The sequence below is a fragment of the Pristiophorus japonicus genome, chromosome 12, assembly GCF_044704955.1.
Source record: "Pristiophorus japonicus isolate sPriJap1 chromosome 12, sPriJap1.hap1, whole genome shotgun sequence".
NCBI classification, from domain to species: domain Eukaryota; kingdom Metazoa; phylum Chordata; class Chondrichthyes; family Pristiophoridae; genus Pristiophorus; species Pristiophorus japonicus.
In genome coordinates, this window is record NC_091988.1 from 46,135,435 (window position 1) to 46,158,050 (window position 22,616).

The 22,616-nt window shown below is 44.5% G+C and overlaps 2 protein-coding genes across 3 annotated transcripts in view; both read left to right on the forward strand.

The window, feature by feature from the left end:
- LOC139277223 (protein shisa-5-like) overlaps nt 1-2,256 on the forward strand; it is a 118,418-nt gene extending 116,162 nt beyond the window's left edge. For both annotated transcript variants that reach the window (XM_070895381.1, XM_070895382.1), the window contains one exon: nt 322-2,256. In XM_070895381.1, coding sequence (XP_070751482.1) covers nt 322-515 — 194 coding nt within the window. In that variant the 3' untranslated portion in view covers nt 516-2,256. The remainder of the gene's footprint in view (nt 1-321) is intronic.
- Nucleotides 1,812-19,761, forward strand: LOC139276761 (prisilkin-39-like). The gene is made up of 2 exons (XM_070894770.1): nt 1,812-1,861; nt 18,840-19,761. Exons 1-2 carry the CDS (start codon nt 1,812-1,814, stop codon nt 19,759-19,761), a joined length of 972 nt encoding a protein of 323 aa, XP_070750871.1.
- The last annotated feature ends 2,855 nt before the right edge of the window (nt 19,762-22,616 follow it).

Below are 22,616 nucleotides of genomic sequence, written 5' to 3' on the forward strand. Positions count from 1 at the left end.
TATTGGTGATGTGCTTCAGCGCTTCTCGGATCTTTCGTCTGTTGTGGTGAACATTCGTTTTTTTAAATTTGGGACCTGCACAGCTTCCGGTAGCTTCCCGTTCGTAGGCAGCAGTCACTCCGTTAAAGCAAGAGGCCATTTTTAGATAAGTGGTTGAAGGAAGGATTGTGGGAACAGAGTGGGCATATGTGACTGGGTATGAGGGTAAACACCAACACAAACCGGCTGGACTGAATGACGTTTCTCTGTGCTTTAATTTTGAAAGATGTGTGTAAACTTAATTACATTGAGCACTGATGTTCTCTTCCATTTTCATTTCAGCTGGTGCAGGCGTACCTTATCCAGCGGGACAACCACCTTATCCCGCCGCACAGCCTGCCTACAATCCCGCCGCACAGCCTGCCTACAATCCCGCCGCACAGCCTGCCTACAATCCCGCTGCACAGCCACCATACAATCCCGCCGCACAGCCACCATATAATCCTGCCTATGGGACTCCGGAGAAGTTGCATTAGTAAACATAGGGCCAATTCTATTGTCAAGTGCATTTACTAATCTATTTTAGCCTGTTACGATATTGTACAAGTTTTGTGCTGGAGAGGAATTATCTTGTAAACATTTCAAACATGTTCAGCAGTTAACTGTAAATTACTTACGTTTAAAAGAGTTTATTCCTCCCCCCCCCCGCCACCGTCCCCATCCCCTGTGGTTCCTGGATTAAGGAGTTGTGAAATCTATTTTAAGTGCAAACCTCATCTCGGGTTATCTTATTTTTTTCCAGCCCTTTTGGTCAAAGCAGAGGCAGCATGGCTTTGTTTTGTATTTAAAAAAGGAAAAAAAGTTATTTTAAGCTACCTTGCATTGCAAAAAATACATGTTTTGATATCTGCCTAATTTCCCCTTCTGTGAAGGCTACCGCTTCACCACTTGCCATTTAAAAAAAAAAAGACGCGTTTTTTGTGAGTGGCCTCTTTTGCATCCTTTTTTAAAGAAAAAGAAAATGAAAATATGCTGTTTTTTGCTTTATTTTGTGTTTGATGTTTTGTGTGGATAGATTTTTGTCCGTAAACTGAAGGCAGAGGTAAATCGCAGGAGCATCGTAAGTTTGGCACCAATCTTTCTGAATCACTTCCTCCCGAGATATTAGTTAGCACTTCACAAACCTGATGCTGCGTTTGGTGACTTCTATTTTTTTTTAATTGGCAGAAGAAAAGCTAAATATTGTGGGTTTCTATTTTCCTATTAGTTTGTCTCTGTGCCCCCTTTCAATCTTCCCTTCAGTTAAATGACACCTTTCTGGTGAGTGACTGAAGTGAGGAGGAACTCTGCTGCAGGGATTCTCTGCTTTTCCCATCTCCGGCTTTTGTCCAGCAGCAGCTGATTTTCTGCCCATGCGGAAGGATCCCAAACAGCTGTTGCGCCAATCCTGCAAGTGAAGACAAAAACAGATGTGTTTGCTGGCTGTGTGTTCTAACAGTGACACACACTGAAACCCTGAACTGTTGCATCATCCAGTGCCCTGCAGTGGCCAGTTCCTGATCTCCAGATGTACCACCTGACACAGCCCAGTTGTTCCACATAATGAAGGAGGGAAAGTTAAAGGAGCCATCACAGCTGAAACAGTTAGCACCTTTCCCAGCACTCTGCTGTAAAGGAGCATTGGCAGAGGTCTCCCAGTTGTTCTCTGGACGAGTTGCACAGAGAGACTGAAGAGGGAAAGAAGAAACAAAATCATTCCGAATAAACATAGACAGCAGCCGCGCGAGTATTTTCGAATTGATGCCTTTTACATTCATGGCTTAAAAACAGGAATGGTTGAAGTGTTTACTGAAGAGAACTGCTACTATGCAGCTCCACAAAGGTCAGTGGAGCTGCTTCTCTCAACCCGACTCGTTTGGAAGCAGATTTAGATGCATTGTGCAATCACTGAATAGGAACTGAACTCTGCTATGTGTAGCTTGTGTACTGAGGGAAATCGTGTTGTCTTGCTCTGTCACTTTAAATTACCTTCCTCCCGCCACCTCTCCCCACACACACACAGACCGAGTGTGAGCACATTTCAATCATTGTGCTTTATAATTACTTGGAAGCTGTTGTCAAAGGGCATTTTGGGTAAATTCATTGAATCAAAATTTGTATATTATGAGGGTAATTGGCATAATTCAGATGTTGTAGTATTGCTTGAATAATATTACATATGTTCAAATATTAGAATGGTTGTATAATAAAATCATATAAGCATATTGTGTCAAAGTATTGTTGGTTTATCTATTGTTTTAAAACTGCAACTGAACCTGCCATATAACCAAGCACTGAACTGATTTTGTGCCTTTTTAAGTTGGGGGTATCAGTATTTGGTATTGAACTTCCTCCCCCTCCCTCTACTTTTTATATTTCATCAGCATGAAACATTCCCAGGACAGTATCAAACAGATTTGGGAACCAGGTAAAATTCCCTCAGCATGATTCCATAACCTGTTTCAATCCCAAACTCAGAGCAATGCCCCTTACTCATAGTGTAATGTTCCATCCTTGTGGACCCTCTTAGCTGTACTGCCAATTAATCCCTAATTATGTGCAATGTTTTGCTGTGGACTTATCACACTCTGAGATGGAATGAACTTGCCCTGACTCATAAAATAATAAAATATTGAATAAGAAAAGGTAAAAGCAAAAATACTGCGGATGCTGGAAATCTGAAATAAAGACAGAAAATGCTTGAAATACTCCAACTGTGGGAAAAGAAACCAAGTTAACGTTTCAGGTCGAATAAGAAAAGGTGCTAGTTGACTATTTGTCCCATCATGGATTCGACTCGACCGTTGATGACAACCAGACAGAAATCCTCCGCAACATAATCCTTCGTGAACTTTTTCTGTAGCCCGCTCCAGGATATCAGTCCACCCTTCCGGCCCATATTAGTCAACAGGAGTCAGTCGCATCCTTTGGATGACAATGTCCACAATCTCCACAGCATAGTTTGAATTTGTTCATCTTTGTGCTTACTCTCTCCAATAGTATCATTCATGCATTTTTTGTTACACGTTAAACAGCTGGCAGCGAGGATACTTGGATTCCATTAGCCCGAGTTGGATTCCGAAACCGCTTCCCAGAGACCAAAGGGTGGTTTTCCAACTGACTTGGCCACCTTGGGTGTCAATAATCTAATAAAGCTTTAGTAATAATTAATAGATCATGTGCATTGTTCTGCAGGTGCAGAGCACAGCAGATGTGATTGATACACCACCATATTTTTCATTACTAGAGATATGACTGCATAATATGCAATTAACAATAACAACTTGCATTTATATAGTGCCTTTTAAGGTATTAAAATATCCCAAGGAGTTTCACAGGAGCATTTCCTACATTACTACACTTCAAAAAGTACTTCGCTGGCTGTAAAGCACTTTGGGATGAAAGGCGCTATATAAATGCAAGTCTATCTAACAAAATTGACACCGAGCCACATGAGATATTGGGACAGATGACCAAAAGCTTGGTCAAAGAGACAGGTTTTAAGGAGCATCTTAAAGGAGGAGAGAGGTGTTTCGGGAGGGAATTCCAAGGTAGTTGAAAGCATGGCTGCCACTGGTGGAGCGATTTATTGGGGATGCGCAAGAGGCCAGAATTGGAGGAGCACAAAGATCTCGGAGGGTTGTAGGGCTGGCGGCAGAGATGGGCACCAGCGAGGCCATGTAGGAATTTGAAAACATTTCTGCTTGCATAATTGAAGTGCTTAGCCAAGTTAGAGCTTTTGTTGAATTCTAGGTGGGGCTACTTGCTTCTGTAGATGCAGAGAGCTGTGCACTCCAGGACTTTGATGTGGTGACCCACATCAAGTTTATGTTGGGTGTTGCTAAGATTGTGGCCCATGAAACATTGCATTGCAAAAACACCTTTAGTTAGAGATATGAGGATTTAATATGGTTTGAGTTTCTTCATGATTGTACATACCTGGGAGTGAAAACAATCTTAAGTTTTCAACATTTTTCCCAAGCATCATTTGATAAACTCCAGTTTCCATTTTGGATTGAGTCATATCTGGGAGTCGTACAAGACTTGGGTCACAAGAACTCAGAGAGGTCAGAATTGAACTAGAAAACCCACATGTGCCCCATACAGTGTGTGTGTGGTATAAGTTGAGCGTTGTACATTTGTGTCCATTAGAATTTATTTGCCAGTGTTTTCTTATAGTAAAGAATGCTGCAAGATAAGACAAATATTACTGTACAAATGTGTAAAGTTTACATGTGTCCATCTAAACTATGTGGTTGTTCACACCTGAGTTTTAACATTGAATTTTAAGTCTACAAATAGTCTCTCTTTATGAAGTTGTAATTGCTTTATTCAGATTCCTTGTGCAAATTGGACCAAACCACTATTGCTGCAAAACTTTGACTATTTGTATTTCCAATGTTATTTACTGTGTGCTACATTTTAATGGCAATAAATCCATTACCGTTTGTTAAAGCAACTTCAACAATATTACACTAGTTATTAGGGCATGGGGTGTCAGATTGATCAGAGTTTCCTGATCATTTTACACATTATATTCATGTAATCCTTGATCATCTCTCTCTGTTTTCCTTATTTGGAGGTTGCTTACCCCAGCACACATCCTTAGAGATGAATGTAACCCCAGGAGAACTAGTGGCAAATATAGATCAATGCTTTAATGTGTAAAGAGGGGACACATGCTTGATAACTGGACTAAACCAATGCGATTAGGTCTAACTGAAAATTGCTGTTGCTGCACCTTTTTCCAAATGTCTTCCATTAATACTGTGTGAAGACACTTACCAGATGTTAATGATAGAATTTTCAGTAAAGTGCTGATTTTTAACAAAGTATTGTATCGTATGTGTTGGCCTAATCAAGATTGTGTTTATTTCATCTTATTGCAATTCACCTGATCTTACAAGTACATTGATTCACTATTTGGTGCAATGTTGGTGGGCAGATGGATCCCTTTAAGCTCTGTACCATGGCTTTGAATATAGCCAAAATTGTTGTGGGCAATGGTGAGGTTACATTGGTACGTGGTCTTCTGAGGTGGTCAAAACATACTGCTGGAACAAAGCAGTTTGATAGTGCATCAATTCTGTGTTTTCTCTAAGCTGGGAGCACTTTAACAATTTCAGAAATAGGTGCAGGAGAAGAGCATAAAACCCCTCGAGCACATTCCTCCATTCAATACAATCATGGCTGATCCGATCATGGACTCCGGTCCACTTCCCTGCCTGCTCTCCATAACCCCTTATTCCCTTATTGTTTAAGAAACTCTATTTCTATCTAAAATGTATTCAATGTCCCAGCTTCCATAGCTCTCTGAGGCAGCAAATTACACAGATCCACAACCCTCAGAGAAGAAATTTCTCCTCATCTCAGTTTAAATGGGTGGCCCTTTATTCTAATACTATGCACTCTAGTTCTAGTCTCCCCTATAAGTGGAAACATCCTCTCTGCATCCACCTTGTCAAGCCCCCCCATAATCTCATATGGTTCGATGAGAGGTGATCTTATTCTTCTGAATTTCAATGAGTAGAGGCCCAACCTACTCACCTTTCCACATAAGTCAACCCCCTCATTTCCTTAATCAACCTAGTGAACCTTCTTTGAACTGCCTCCAAAGTAAGTATATCCTTTCGTAAATATGGAAACCAAAACTGCACACAGTATTCCAGGTGTGGCCTCATCAATGTTGACATGGAGTTCAAAACATTGGAAAATGGTCTGTCCTTGGCATGAACAACCTAGAGCACAAAAAAAATCACTTTTTAAAATTGAAGAAGCGTATCCTCCACAACTTGCAGCACAGCAGAGAACTGAAAAAGGTGTATAAAGCGATTGATCCTCATATGGATCTACTCTGCTAATCTCACTTATTCCATGGCATTGATATTCGCAAGGAGACAGAATCTGGCAGAGCTAGCCCCAGAAATACATTTGTGCTGGTGCCAAATTTCTGTGGTACCACAGCTTAAATTCTGCCCAGTGTATATTACCCAGCTGCACTGTCGGAGATGCCGTCTTTCGGATGAGACGTTAAATCAAGGCCATATCTGCCCTATCAGGTGGGCATAAAAGATCCCATGGCGCTATTTCGAAGAAGAGCGGGGGAGTTATCCCCAATATCCTGCCCATTACTTAACCAGATAATCTGTTTTTGTTATGTTGATTTAGGGTTATCATCACATTGCTGTTTGTGAGAGTTTGCTGTGCACAAATTGGCTGCTGCATTTTCCACATTAAAACAGTGACTACACTTCAAAAAGTACTTCATTGGCTGTAAAGCGCTTTGAAATATCTGATGGTCATGAAAGCAGGGATGGATTAAGGGTGCCTCGGGCCCCGAGCGGTACCCCGGCCATGGGTCCCCTATTCCCATTCATATCCTGCAGTAAATTGCATTAGTGAGCTAAGTCACAGGGCATTATACTGCGTATACGTCAGGTCAAGGTTAGGTCAGGTCTATATCTCGGGTTATGTTCTCATTGATACTATGACGACACTCACTTAATATTTTATTATGTTTCCAATCAAACGGAGACATTGATGAAACCCTGTATGAACAGTAAATAACAATGCTTTAATAAAAAAAAAAATCCTTACATTTTGAAACTAAATCGATAATTTTTTTGGAAGACCATCATTTGTCATTTGCATCCATTTTCTCCACAGAGGCAATTACAAGTATAACATTACATTGGTCTTTTTCTAGATTTTTGCCAGTTAAATTCGTCAATGATTTTCGAGAAGTCAAGTCCTCTCAGTATTTTGCTCTCAATGCGCTTGATTGAAAGACTATTAAATCCATCTTGTCCCATTCGGTACCTGACCTCATCCTTGATGCATTTTAGTTTTGAGAAGGACCGCTCACCACTGCATTCGAAGAGCTATTTCAATGTTAGAAAAGGTGTGGGTGAGGGCATGTGTATGGAGTAAATTGATACATTCTCAGCTCTGCTGACATAGTTTGTTTTACACAAATTGAGATTTGAAGCTCTGTTGAGGATGCCACCAAGCTAGAAAACTGGATGAATTCACTTTCAATCATAGGTTCCAGATCTTTGGGATAGGAGCGGGCAAGGTTTGCTGTGGCTTGCTTGATCTCATGAGTCGAGAGAACAGCTAGTTCGGACAGGAATCCAAACTTACGGTTGATTTGCTTGAATGCTTCAAGGTGGTGTTTCAAGGTACTGATTAGTTGATCAATGATGACAAGGACCACTTCAGTTTTCAATTTTTCGTTAGGTGACAGCACAGTGTTTTCAGCATCTCCATCGTCATAGCGACAGTTGCATACCCAGATGCGCCTTTGAGCTGCATTGTACTTATGGCCACACAGTTTAATCCCTCAGTCTTCGAAGTCTTCAAACCCTCTCCACTGAGACTTGACAAAATCGACAAGAGACTCGAGTATGGACACCATGACATTCAGATTCAAGCCAGTCTCTTGAAGCGAGAGATTGGTCAGATGAAAGCGCTTCAAGACTGTGTTCCAAATAACAATGAGAATAGCTGAATCCAGATCGCCCAGTTTGTCAAGGATCGGCATTCAACATTCTGTTCCACGTCAGTTGCCAGGGATTCCAACACTTCGCATATAGGAGTGTAACCTTTGAGCAGGGCTGACCATCGAGTAGCAGAAAGCTGTTTGACGACAGACTAAAGGCTTTAGTTTTTCACAAAGCAGTCGCCAGCGATATGTCGATGCAGAAGGAAAAGTGTACAACTTTTGTACAATGTCAAAAAATCTGATAATCCTGGGCTGCATTCGGCACTGTTTTTCCCCACAAGGTTGAGTGAATGCACTGTGCATGGTATGTACGTTGCAAATGGGCATTGCTCTTTGATAGTTTGGACACCAATGTATTTCCCACTCATATTTGAAGCATTATCATAAGATTGTCCATGACAATTTTGCATGTTGATCCCATTCTCATCCAGAAAGGCCAGTATTATTTCTGCTATTTCTTGACCAGTATGACCAATTATTGGCAAGAACTTTAGGAACCTTTCTTCCGGACCAGTTGGTAGAACATAGCAGACGACAAATGTCAGCTGATCTGTGACATCTGGTGTTGAATCAACAGATATTGAATAGAACTTTGCTGATTTCAATTTCTGGATAATCGCCTAAGTACCTTGCCACCTATCAGACAAATCAGTTGTTTACAAGTGGTGGAAAACGAGTTTGAAGTATGCCCGTTGCCTTTGTTGGCGAACTGCTTGATGTGTTCAAGAAATGCATCATAGTTTGCGAGAACCTCCAACATACACAGATAATTACCATACAAAAGCAAAATACTGCGGATGCTGGAATCAAATAAAAACAGAAAATGCTGGAAATCTCAGCAGGTCAGGCAGCATCTGTGGAGAGAAAACAGAGTTAACGTTTCAGGTCAATGACCTGTTCTGACGAAGGATCATCGACCTGAAACGTTAACCGTTTTTCTTTCCACAGATGCTGCCTGACCCACTGAGATTTACAGCTAATTACCATTACTTGGAGACCCAATGATTTTGTCTCTGCCTCGCAATGAAAGACCTTGTTCGCAGAGAAACGTTATCACACAGACAGCCCACTCTAGCACCTTGCACCAGTGTTGCCGTTCATTTTCAAACTGGAAGACAATATGACCATCCATACAGCCAGTGCCTGCTTGTCTAGTGCACATTACTACCATGGCGTCTCTATGCTGGTGGCTGTTTTCGTGAAATGAGTAAAGTGGCTACTTGTTCGTGCTGTGAACTTGCAAGCAAAGCAGTATACACTCTATTGTTTGAAGGTGAATAACAGCCATGTTCGCTCCACACGGGAGCACTCGTGTGAAGAAGGACTTTGAGCAGTTTTGGCAACATCCTTCCTTGGCATGAATCACGCCAGAGTTTTGGAAGTCTTTATCACAGTTTCGGCAGACCTCACTACCTTTTGCAATCCAATGGATTTGCATGCCTTCTGAGATATTGTCTCCCCATAGCCCAACGTCACCCGTAATTAAGGAGTTAATGTTTAGACATGATGCTCCAGCTGTCATGGTGTGGGGAAGGCTTGATGGACGAGCTGGTCTTTTCCTGCCCACCAATTCTGTCTCTTCGTAAGATTTTCTTTTGTACTGCTGAACTCATTGCCAATCCACACACCATAGTCACATCCCCATGCTTACCCTGGAAAAAACCCTGACTCGGGTACTGGACTGTAAATAACCTAGTGATATGTCATTGACAATTACAACACCCCAAGTCATTTTATTCACCAATCTTGGTTTCAATCTCTGGTATACAAGAAAAAAAGTTTTATGGTATGGACTAATGTGGTACAGTGTGAAGGATATATTACCAAGTTAGCTGGATTCTATTGAATGGCAGCACTTTCCCTGAACAAGTAATACTGGTTTAATGATGATCATATTTTCAAAGGTTAAATATGCTATTGACTGCCCTGGACCATCCACAGCTGCCTGAAGTGTCCTGAATGAAAGCTCAGCCGCCTTCCACCTCCCAAGCTGTAGCCACTGGGGATACACCTCCTGCAGCACTAGGGTAGGTAAACAAGCACACAAGAAAGGCACAACGGGGCTGTTTACATAGAAAATAGGTGCAGGAGTAGGCCATTCGGCCCTTCGAGCCTGCGCCACCATTCAATATGATCATGGCTGATCATGCAACTCCAGTACCCCATTCCTGTTTTCTCTCCATACCTCTTGATCCTTTTAGCTGTAAGGGCCCCACATCCCTTTTAAATATATCTAACGAACTGGCCTCAACAACTTTCTGTGGTAGAGAATTCCACAGGTTCACAATTCTCTGAGTGAAGAAGTTTCTCCTCATCTCGGTCCTAAATGGCTTACGCCTTAACCTTACACTGTCACCTTTGATTCTGGACTTCCCCAACGTCGGGAAAATTCTTCCTGCATCTAACCTGCCCAATCCCCTCAGAATTTTATATGTTTCTATGAGATCCCCTCTCATTCTTTTAAATTCCAGTGAATATAAGCCTAGTCGATCCAGTCTTTCTTCATATGTCAGTCCTATCATCCCGGGAATCAGTCTGATGAACCTTTGCTGCACTCACTCAACAGCAAGAATGTCCTTCCTCAGATTAGGAGACCAAAACTGTACACAATATTCAAGGTGTGGCCTCACTAAGGCCCTGCACAACTGCAGTAAGACCTCCCTGCTCCTATACTCAAATCCTCTCGCTATAAAGGCTAACATGCCATTTGCCGCCTTCACTGCCTGCTGTACCTACATGTCAACTTTCACTGACTGATGTAACATGACACCCAGGTCTCGTTGCACCTCCCCTTTTCCTAATCTGTCACCATTCAGATAATATTCTGCCTTCCTGTTTTTACCACCAAAGTGAATAACCTCACATTTATCTACATTATACTGCATCTGCCATGCATTTGCCCACTCACCTAACCTGTCCAAGTCACCCTGCAACCTCTTAGCATCCTCCTCACAGCTCACACTGCCACCCAGCTTAGTGTCATCTGCAAACTTGGAGATATTACATTCAATTCCTTCGTCTAAATCATTAATGTATATTGTAAATAGCTGGGTCCCAGCACTGAACCTTGCGGTACCCCACTAGTCACTGCCTGCCATTCTGAAAAGGACCCATTTATTCCTAATCTTTGCTTTCTGTCTGCCAGCCAATTCTCTATCCATGTCAATACATTACCCCAATACCATGTGCTTTAATTTTGCACACCAATCTCTTGTGTGGGACCTTGTCAAAAGCCTTTTGAAAGTCAAAATACACCACATCCACTGGTTCTCCCTTGTCCACTCTATTAGTTACATCCTAGCCAATTCACGTCTCATACCATCGACGTTACCTTTCTTTAAGTTCAGGACCCTAGTCACTGAATTAACTGTGTCACTCTCCATCTTAATGAAGAATTCTACCATATGGTCACTCTTCCCCAAGGGGCCTCGCACCACAAGATTGCTAATTAATCCTCTCTCATTACACAACACCCAGTCTAGTGTTTCTTTAACAGTGTTTCTTAATCATAAAATAACACAGCATAGAAAGAGGCCATTCAGCCTATCGTGTCTGTGCCGGCTCTGAGAAAGAACTGTCCAATTTGTTCCACTCCCCTGCTCTTGCCCCAGAGCCCTGCATATTGCACCTTTTCAACTATATATCCAATTCACTTTTGAGAGTTATTATTGAATTTGCTTCACCACGCTTTCAGTTATTGCATTCGAGATCATAACAACTTGCTGCGTAAAAATAAATGTCTGCTCATTCCTCCCCCATCCCCTCCCCCCACCCACCACTCTTAACTTTTTGCCAATTATCTTAAATCTGTGTCCTCTGGTTACCGACCCTCCTGCCAGTGAATACAGTTTCTCGCTATCAAAACCCATCATAATTGTGAACATCCCTAATATATCTCCCCTGAACCATCTCTGCTCTAATGAGAACAATCCCAGCTTCTCTAACTGATTATGCGGATTATTCCTGTTAACTATTATACACATATGGAATAGAGTTGTTTCAATTGCTGCTGGCATCACTTCCAAGGCTTGGGCACTGAAAGAAGACATGTTGACACTCGCCTGAACTGCGAGGAACCCTTGACTCTCAATCTATTCAATGGAACGGGAAGCGTTCCAGCCTCAGGAACAGTGCAAAAATAATGCATCCAAGCAGGAAGCCTGCTATTTTGACCTAAGTTCAAAGTTTTGAAACAAAATTAAATGCTACGGGTAGGAGCTGACAAACACTTGAGGGTAAGACAATTGGAGGGCTCTACCCTGGCGCTTTCTTTAAAATATACATGAAACGTTGCATGTCAGAAATACTGCCTGCCACAAATGAGACCCTTTATACTGAGTTGGCAACATCTGGTTTTGATTTTCCCTACTGTAATGCTACCCAGAGGCTTGATCAGAAAATAGTTTGCATTTCTGGCAGATTCTAGGTCATGTTATGGCACGCAGATACCAATCTAACTACTTAGCATGTGTTACAGCTGACCTTTAGTGAATCGTTGAAAGGGAACCGCAGTGTATGGAAAAGTACAAGTAATGGTGCACAGTTCCCCCTTTACTGATGATCAGTGTATTGCTCCCTCTGTTGGTCTATTGTATACTAGACTTTTAATACAGGGAAGCCTCATAAATAAGATTGTCAAACCAACCAATAGTGCCCTAAATCAGAGCAACTGTCGACAGAACAATTATACAGAGGCTCTGAATACGTTAGGTTTAAAGAGCCAAATTTCTTGCTTTGGATTTTCTATTGTTTTTAATTAAAGAAACAAAACAAATATAACCATAATGATTTATGACGGCAAAGCTCGACGCAGTCCCTCAAAATCGAGGAAGACTTGCTTCCACTCTAAAAATGAGTTCTTAGGTGACTAAACAGTCCAAAGGGGAAGTACAGTCTCTGTCACAGGTGGGCCAGACAGTCATTCAAGGAAAGGGTGGGTGCAACTGGTTTGCTGCACGCTCTTTCCGCTGCCTGCGTTTGGTTTCTGCATGCTCTCAGCGATGAGACTTGAGATGCTCAGCGCCCTCCCAGATGCACTTTCTCCATTTAGGACGGTCTTTGGCTAGGGACTCCCAGGTGTTGGTGGGGATGTTGCATTTTATCAAGGAGGCTTTGAGGGTGTCCTTGAAAGACTTCCTCTGCCCACCTGGGGCTCGCTTGCCGTGTAGGAGTTCCGTGTAGAACACTTGCTTTGGGAGTCTTGTGTCAGGCATGCGAACAATATGGCCCGCCCAACGGAGCTGGTCGAGTGTGGTCAGTGCTTCGATGCTGGGGATGTTGGCCTGATCGAGGACGCTAACATTGGTGCGTCTGTCCTCCCAGGCGATTTGGAAGGATCTTGCGGAGACATCGTTGGTGGTATTTCTCCAGCGATTTGAGGTGTCTATTGTATATGGTCCATGTCTCTGAGCCATACAGGAGGGTAGGTATCACTACAGCCCTGTAGACCATGAGCTTGGTGGCAGATTTGAGGGCCTGAACTTCGAACACTCTTTTTCTCAGGCAGCCAAAGCTATTCACTATTGTACTTACCCTTAGACTGACCTTCCCCTTTATTCTGTTTTGATCAGTTTTCACAAGATGTACAAATCCATTTTCCCTGAAACATCTTAAAATGCAGTTCACATGAGGATTTCTTGAATTTAAAAGATAACAGAAGCAATTAATTAAGATCAAATTAATAATGCTATAATGCTTCTAACACTTCTATAATGCTCCAATTGGATGTAAACATGACCGGGCTTGTGCGGTGCTTGAACTGACTTTAGTGTGGTGACACCGATATCTAAGATGCACCTAATCATAATAAGACAGGTGAACTCCAGGTACAATAAACAGCTATCAATGAGAGCTCACCTATTTGGAGGACAGGAAATCATGTAACGCTGCAGGAAGACATGTTAGAGTGCGTTACAATTTGGAAGGAAGGAGTATAGTGGATTTTGAGCATAGGGAAAGGGGCAGGAATGGAGTGGCTAGAATGGGATCTCAAGGATGGAGGCAACATGGAGGAAACTGAGCAGAGAATTTCAAAGAGCAGGAGCGCAGTGGATAAACAATGATGGAACGGAGGGAGTGAGAAATGAGGAAATATCCAATAGTGGAGACAAGGAGGGTACATCCAGGGGCATAAGGCAAGGAAAAATTATTAAAGAAAAGTAGGATGAAAGCATTGAGAGACTTAAAAACAAATACAAGATTTTTTTTAATGGATATGTTGAGACACAGGGAGGCAGGGGTGGTGGGAAAATGGGACTCTGCGTGGCTGGGGATGAGGGCTGTGGTGTTTTAGATAAGGATAACTAGAAATGGTGATGGAGGCATGAACTAAGGCTTCAGCAGCAGATGGGGAGAGAAAGCAATAGTGTAGAGCTTGAATTGTAACACAGGGCTTCATGACTTTGTTAACAGAGTGGGGGTAGGAGAAAAAGCTGAGCTTGGATTGAACTGGCCACCAAGGCTCTGCACTTCCTAGCTCAGCTTAACATGGCATTTGGGGAGGTTGCTGACTTGAGGCAAGTTTGCTTGGGAGCCAAAAAGCACAGCTTCAGTTTTGCGATAATTCAGCTGGAAGTTCAGCCAGGTTTTGATATCAACTGGGCAATTTGAGAATGTGGTAGAAAATGGCTTTTCAAGACCTTGTGAATGTTGTAATTTAAATGATAAAGGCATTAGCCTTTGGTGTAGAGGCAGCAGATACTAGCTGCATATAAGTTCCCGCCACATCAAAAATCATTTATTTGTTCAAATGATATTCAAGTCGTAAGACACCCGTGTGAAGCTATTCAATTCAGATAGTGTCGCACTCTGAATATGATTCTCAATTAGTTTGAACCCCAAAAATAGGATGTCACTGAGTTTGACTAATAAGAAAAAGAAAGAAAGACTTTAATTTATATAGTGCCTTTCACGACTACCAGATGTCTCAAAGCACTTTACAGCCAATTAAGTACTTTTGGAGTGCAGTCACTTTTGTAATGTGAGAAATGCGGCAGCTAACTTGCGCACAGCAAGTTCCCACAAACAGCAATGTGATAATGACTAGATCACTTGGTTTTGTTATGTTGATTGAGGAATAAATATTGTCCAGGACACTGGGGATAACTCTCCTGCACAGAAATAGGTGCAGGAGTAGGCCATGTGGACCTTCAAGCCTTCTCCGCTATTCAACAACAATAACAATAATAACTTACATTTATATAGCACCTCTAACCATCCCAAGACGCATCACAGGAATGTTATCAAAAAACAAAATTTGATGCCGAGCCATATAAGGAGATGTTCGGGCAGATGACCAAAAGCTTGCTCAAAGAGGTATGTTTTAAGGAGCGTCTTAAAGGAGGAAAGAGAAGTAGAAAGGTGGAGAGGGCTGGGAAGATATTCCAAAGCTTAGGACCTAGGCAGCTGAATGCACGGCCAATGATGGAGCGATTAGAATCGGTGATGTTCAAGAAGCCAAATTGGTGGAGTGCAGAGATCTCGGGAGATTGTAGAACTGGAGGAGATTACAGAGATAGTGAGTGGCGAGACCATGGAAGATTTTAAAACAAGGATGAGAATTTTAAAATCGAGTTGTAGCTTAACTGGGAGCAATGTAGGTCAGCGAGCACAGGGGTGATGGGTGAACGGGGCTTGTTGCGAGTTAGGACATGGTCAGCTGAGTTTTGGATGACCTCAAGTTTATGGAGGGTAGAACTAGGGAGGCCGGCCAGGAGTGCATTGGAATAGTCAAGTCTAGAGGTAACAAAGGCATGGATGAGGGTTTTGGCTACAGATAAGCTGAGGCAAAGATGGAGACGGGCGATGTTACGGAGGTGGAAATGGATGGTCTTAGTGATGGAGCGGAGTGATGAGGTAGAAGCTCAACACGTGATCAAATATAACACTAAGGTTGCGAGCAGACTGGGTCAGCTTCGGACAGTTGCCAGCGAGAGGGATGGAATCAGTGGCAAGGGAATGGATTTGTGGCATGGAACGAAGACAATGGCTTTGGTCTTCCCGACATTTATTTGGAGGACATTTCTGCTCATCTGGGGCTGGATGTCGGATAAGCAGTCTGACAGTATAGAAACAGTTCGAGAGAGGTGGAGGAGAGGTCGAGCTGGGTACCATCAGCGTACATGTGAAAATTCACGCTGTGTCATCAGATGATGGCACCGAGGGGCAGCATGTGATGTGAAATAGGAGGGAGACAAGAATAGATCCTTGAGGGACATGAGAGGTAACAGAACGGGAGTGGAAGAGAAGTCATTGCATGCAATTACGTAAGAACATAAGAATTTGGAGCAGGAGTAGGCCATTTGACCCCTCGAGCCTGATCTGCCATTTAATATCATGTCTGATCTGATCTTGGGCTCAGCTCCAATTCCCTGCCCACTCCCCATAACCCTTCACTCCCTTATCGCTCAAAAATCTGTCTATCTCCACCTTAAATATGTTCAATGATCCAGCCTCCACAGCTCTCTGGGGCAGAGAATTCCACAGATTCATGACTCTCTGAGAGAAGAAATTCCTTGTCATCTCAGTTCTAAATGGGCGACTCCTTATTCTTAAACTATGCCCCCTAGTCCTGGATTCCCCCACAAGTGGAAACATCCTCTCTGCATCCACCTTGTCGAGACCCCTCAATATCTTAGTTGTTTCAATAAGATCACCTCCCATTCTTCCAAACTCCAATGAGTATAGGCCCAACCTGCTCATTCTTTCTTCATAAGTCAACCCCCTCGTCTCTGGGGTGGCGGGCAGTGACTAGTGTGGTACCACAGGGATCAGTGCTTGAGCCCCAGCTATTCACAATATATATAAATGATTTGGATGAGTGAAGCAAATGTAATATTTCCAAGTTTGCTGACTACAGAAAAATAGGTGGGATTGTGAGTTATGAGGAGGGTGCAAAGACGCTGCAAGGTGATTTAGGATAGGTTGAGTGAGTGGGCAAACACATGGCAAATGCAGTATAACGTGGATAATTGTGAAGTTATCCACTTTGGTAGGAAAAACATAAAGACAAAGTATTATTTAAATGGTGATTGTTATGTCTTTAATACTCTTATGAATGACTCCACGAAGTCTAGTATTGTACTTGAGCAATTGTGGCCTGTGTCCCATTTAACTCCAGAATGAGGCACAAGCATGGTGGGTAGCCTTTTATACTGGCCCTGCACACCTATGCAGGTGACCCTCAGGTCTCCCACCACAGTGCCCTCTGGTGGCACACCTTATATGACTATACAGTTAGTATACATGGTCTATATACATGACATCACTTCCCCCCCAAGTCTTTAATGCAAATTGACTTGTACATTGACGATGACCTGGGCTTTGCTCTTCTTTTGGAGGGTCGCTTCTAGCTTGGGTGGGTTGGTAGTGAGATTTGTTGCCAGTGGAGGTCCCAGTGATTTCTGGTTGTGAGTCCATGACTACTCCATTCTCCCCCCCACACAGAGATCAGGCTAATGGTCCGTTACATGCAAGTTGCATTCAAGTTCATCACATGGGTTTTACATTTACATCTTGGTACATTTGTTGGGTGGATTACAGTTGCTTTTCTTTTTGTGTGGTACATTTACATGATCAGTACAGGTATATCAGTACAGGTACACAAGGACAGTCTAGTTCCAGCACGGCCGGATGAGATCCGGGTCGTCTGGTGGCGGTGCAGCATCCCATGCTGGTGGGTTTGTGGGCGAGGTGAGCTCATTTTGCTCGAGTTGCCGGAGCTCAGGGCTCTTGCTGTTACTCCTAGTGTTGGGCAGGCCCAAAGACAGCTGATGTGTCTGTGACCTCCCAGTCCACTTTAGCCAACTCTGCCTTCATAGCTTTGTATGAAGCAGGGTTATGTCATCACGCCGACCCTCTTCTTGATCTTCCTCACTGCAATGCTCCACCTCACACTCAACAAGCTCCCTGCTGGAGTGGAACTAAACTATAGAAGCAGTGGGAACCTGTTCAACCTTCGATGCCTTCAGGTCAGATCCAAGACCGTCCCATCCTCTGTCGTCGAGCTACAGTACACAGACGATGCTTGCGTCTGCACACATTCAGAGGCTGAACTCCAAGTCATAGTCAACATCTTCATCGAGGTGTACGAAAGCATGGGCCTTACACTAAACATCCGTTAGACAAAGGTCCTCCACCAACCTGACCCCGCCATACAACACTACCCCCCAATCGTCAAGATCCACGGCGCGGTCCTGGACAATGTGGACCACTTTCCATACCTCGGGAGCCCATTATCAGCAAGGGCAGCCATCGACAACGAGGTTCAACACCGCCTTCAGTGCGCCAGTGCAGCCTTTGGCCGCCTGAGGAAGAGAGTGTTCAAAGATCACGCCCTCAAATCTGGCACCAAGCTTATGGTCTATAGGGCTGTAGTGATACCCGCCCTCCTGTATGGCTCAGAGATGTGGACCATATACAGCAGACACTTCAAATCGCTGGAGAAATAATACTAGCATTATCTCTGCAGGATCCTGCAAATTCCCTGGGAGGACAGATGAACCAACATTAGTGTCCTCGATCAGGCCAACATCCCCAGCATCAGAGCACTGACCACACTCGACCAGCTCCGTTGGGCGGGCCACATTGTTCGCATGCCTGATACAAGACTTCCAAAGCAGGCACTCTGTTTGGAACGCCTACACGGCAAGTGAGCCCAAGGCGGGCAGAGGAAACATTTCAAGGACACCCTCAAAGCCTCCTTGATAAAATGCAACATCCCCATCGACGTCTCGGAGTCCCTGGCCAGAGATCGCCCTAAGTGGAGGATGGGCATTCGGGAGGGCGCTGAGCACCTCGTCACCGAGAGCATGCAGAAAACAAGCGCAGGCAGCGGAAGGAGCGTGCGGCAAACCAGACTCCCCACCCACTCTTTCCTTCAACGACTGTCTGTTCCACCTGTGACAGAGACTGTAATTCCCATATTGGACTGGTCAGTCACCTAAGAACTCACTTTTAGAGTGGAAGCATGTCTTCCTCGATTTCTAGGGACTGCCGAAGAAATGAAACCTTTGTAATCGCCTTTATTTAAGATCAGGACACTGGTTTGAGATCCAACTTTCTCACCCTCCAACTGAATTTGAAATTCAACCATGCTATGGTCATTCTTTCCTAGAGGATCCTTTACTATGAGATAATTTATTAATCCTGTCTCATTACACAGTACCGGATCCAAGATAGACTGTTCCCTGGTTAGTTCCACAATGTACTGTTCAAGGAAACCATCTCGGATACACTCTATGAATTCTTCCTCAATGCGACCTTAGCTAATTTGATTTGTCCAATCAATATGAAGATTAAAATTGCCCTATAACTACAGCTGGAAATCGCCCTATAACTACAGCTGGAAATCGCCCTATGGCTACAGCTGGAAATCGCCCTATGGCTACAGCTGGAAATCGCCCTATGGCTACAGCTGGAAATCGCCCTATAACTACAGCTGGAAATCGCCCTATGGCTACAGCTGGAAATCGCCCTATGGCTACAGCTGGAAATCGCCTTATAACTACAGCTGGAAATCGCCCTATGGCTACAGCTGGAAATCGTCCTATGGCTACAGCTGGAAATCGCCTTATAACTACAGCTGGAAATCGCCCTATGGCTACAGCTGGAAATCGCCCTATGGCGACAGCTGGAAATTGCCTTATAACTACAGCTGGAAATCGCCTTATAACTACAGCTGGAAATCGCCCTATAACTACAGCTGGAAATCGCCTTATAACTACAGCTGGAAATCGCCTTATAACTACAGCTGGAAATCGCCTTATAACTACAGCTGGAAATCGCCCTATAACTACAGCTGGAAATCGCCTTATAACTACAGCTGGAAATCGCCTTATAACTACAGCTGGAAATCGCCCTATGACTACAGCTGGAAATCGCCCTATGGCTACAGCTGGAAATCGCCTTATAACTACAGCTGGAAATCGCCCTATGGCTACAGCTGGAAATCGCCCTATGGCGACAGCTGGAAATCGCCCTATAACTACAGCTGGAAATCGCCTTATAACTACAGCTGGAAATCGCCTTATAACTACAGCTGGAAATCGCCCTATGGCGACAGCTGGAAATCGCCCTATGGCTACAGCTGGAAATCGCCCTATGGCTACAGCTGGAAATCGCCCTATGGCGACAGCTGGAAATCGCCCTATGGCGACAGCTGGAAATCGCCCTATGGCTACAGCTGGAAATCGCCCTATGGCTACAGCTGGAAATCGCCCTATGGCTACAGCTGGAAATAGCCCTATGGCTACAGCTGGAAATCGCCCTATAATTACAGCTGGAAATCGCCCTATGGCTACAGCTGGAAATCGCCCTATGGCTACAGCTGGAAATCGCCCTATGGCTACAGCTGGAAATTGCCCTATGGCGACAGCTGGAAATTGCCCTATAACTACAGCTGGAAATCGCCCTATGGCTACAGCTGGAAAGACAGGAATGCAACCAGGCAAGTGCAGTCCCATCCAGCTTCACAATGGTGGAGAGGCGTTGGAGCAGAATTGTGTGGTCAACTGCGTCAGAGGCTGTAGAGAGGTTGAAAAGGATGAGGAGGGTCAGGTTACATTTGTCACAGTCAATTAGGATGTAATTTGTGATCTTGGTAAGAACCATTTCCGTACTGTGGCAGGTGGAGAAGCCTGATTGGAGGGATTCAAAAAAAGAGTTCCGGGAAAGATGGGCAGGAATTTGGGAGGTGACAGCACGTTCAAGAACTTTGGAGAGGAAAGGGAGTTCAGAGATGGGGCCTATTGTAGACTTAGGCACTCTGTTAATGACTCCACGAGGCAGGGGTATGGTACTTAAACTGTGAAGACTGTAGTCCTTTATTGCAGCTCCTAGAATGAGGAGACCAAGAGGTGAGCTCCCTTTTATACTGGTCTCCAGCAGCAGCCTCCTCTGGTGTATGGGTAAGGTGTGTACAGGGTGAAGGTACATTCAGAGTTGCAGCACCTCAATATTGTAGACATGCATACATAACAACACACCCCCCTAAGCATTTTTCAAGTCCTTATTGCCATGACCTGGGGAGGTGATCAGTAATGGGCTATGGGAGGTTGTGGTGAGGGTTGTGTGGGTGCCAGGTGTGATCCATGTGCTTGAGGCTGGCCTCAAACATTTTGCACCCCCCCCCACTCTCACACAGACCATGTGGGCGTCACTGTTGTGGGATCCCTCAGTGGGGGAGCCAGTGCAGCAGTGGGTAGGGTACATACTTTGTGGTGTGGGTAAGTGTGTGGTGGTGGGTAGGGCCACAGAACTGTGTGGGCTCCTTGTCCTCCATTTGTGATGAAAGTCTGGGTCATCCCAGGGTCTGCCAGGAAAGCTGGAGGGTACTGGCCTCTCGCTTCTGGTGCTGGCCCTGGTGGCCAGGGGTGTAGAGCCGATCTGGGGCAGGTTGCCAGTGGTGGTGGCTGTGCTGCCCATTGACCACTGTCCCTGAAGTGGGTTTGCTCCCACTGGGTGTGTGTGAGCCTTTCCTGGGGCATCACATTTGTCCCAAAGTCCAGGCTACATGGTCAGATAGCCTGCTGGACCTGGGGGTCTCCCACAGGGGGATTCCTCTGGCATTTACATTGTCCCTGTAGAATCCAGTGTCCTTTAACAGTCTACTTCCTGTATACATGACACATTGGCTCCGACATACATAGTCGAGTCTACACTATTATCTCTCTTTACATTGTTACTTACAGCATTTACATCACTTTCTTGCATCTCGGTCTTCCATACATGGTTGCATTAGTCATTTTAAATCTCTATCATCATCATTAAGCATTATAAACTTGTTCTTAACATCACTTACACAAACATTCATTATATTTTTCGCGTCAGTTAATCCGGCATCACAATTCAACGTTACATTATCATACCTGCATTTGCTAACTGCATTTTTAACTTTAAAGTCCTTGTCATCTTTTGAGTGAAACTGTCCCTTTAAATTCTTTGGGTTACCGGGCTCCTTTAAGGGGGCCTTCCAATCCGGTTCGCCGCTTGGTGCCACGTGTCAATCCTCCAACGCTGCCCCTCGTGGTCTGATCACGGCCATTTTGATTTTAGGTTCTTCGCTTCGTGGTGTGGCCGCCATCTTCTCGCTATCCTCCAGGTAGGCTGTGATGATCTATTCCTTCTCAGGTTCAGCCACAGACTCGGGAATCCACTTTTTTCGACGATTTTCTTCCCTTGGAATTCTGCCACGGCCCGGAAGGTGAAGTCTGGACGTTCGGTTCTGGTAATTTCGCCACAGTGTTGTGAAGTCATCGCCGCGCAGTCGAGCTGGACGGTAAGATTTCTAGATGCAGCGATGGATCCAAGTTCGGGACTGCGTGGTATGTGGATTTCTGGAGCCCAGAGGCCGTCGTCACTTCGACCGACTTGGACCTGCTTCATCCAACTTCTTCCCAGCAGCGTCGGACCATCGCCGGCAACGATCCACAGGGGGAGTTTGTTCATCATGCCACCCTGGGAGACCTGGAAGTCCGTGCTGCCAACGACTGGGATTTTGCCTTTGGTGTAGGTGAGCAGCTTTGCCTGGACAGGAGACAGTTTTGGTCGTTTGGCGGGATTGATCCAAAGTTTCTCAAAGGTCGTCTGGCTCATCAAAGACTGGCTCACCCCTGTGTCGATATCCATCGAAACTGGAACTCTGTTAATGTGTACTTCCATCTTCCACGGGGAACTTTCAGTGGAGCAGGTATAAATTCCATACTCTTCTTCCAGGGGTTGAGCAGCTTCGTCTTCATCTGTGTCGGAGCCCAGGTGATGAGCCAACTCTTCAGCGACGCGGTGAGTAAAAGTTTTTTCTGCACATTCTCTGAAGGTGCCTTTTCGCATTGCAGCCTTTGCAGGTGTAGTCTTTGTAATGGCACTGGTGGGCCCTGTGGTTTCCTCCACAGCGCCAGCACGGGGCTAGCCGGTTGGCCCCATGTGGCGGACTCAGGGTTGCGGAACTCGGGGCAGCCTTTCTGCCTTTAGAAGTAGCCATTCGGTTCACTGCATTCGTCAGTTTAGAGTCCTGGGTGTGGGTCATCATTCGCTTGGAGTCGCCGACTGAAATCATGTAGGCCTGGCTCACTTTAATTGCCTTCTGCAGGGTGACTGT

Excerpts from the sequence above, each read along its gene's own strand:
- LOC139276761 (XM_070894770.1), top strand. The coding sequence starts at position 1,812 with ATGGTTGAAGTGTTTACTGAAGAGAACTGCTACTATGCAGCTCCACAA. Across the intron at positions 1,862-18,839 it reads TACTATGCAGCTCCACAAAG|CTGGAAATCGCCCTATAACT; the intron begins GTCAGTGGAGCT and ends CTATAACTACAG.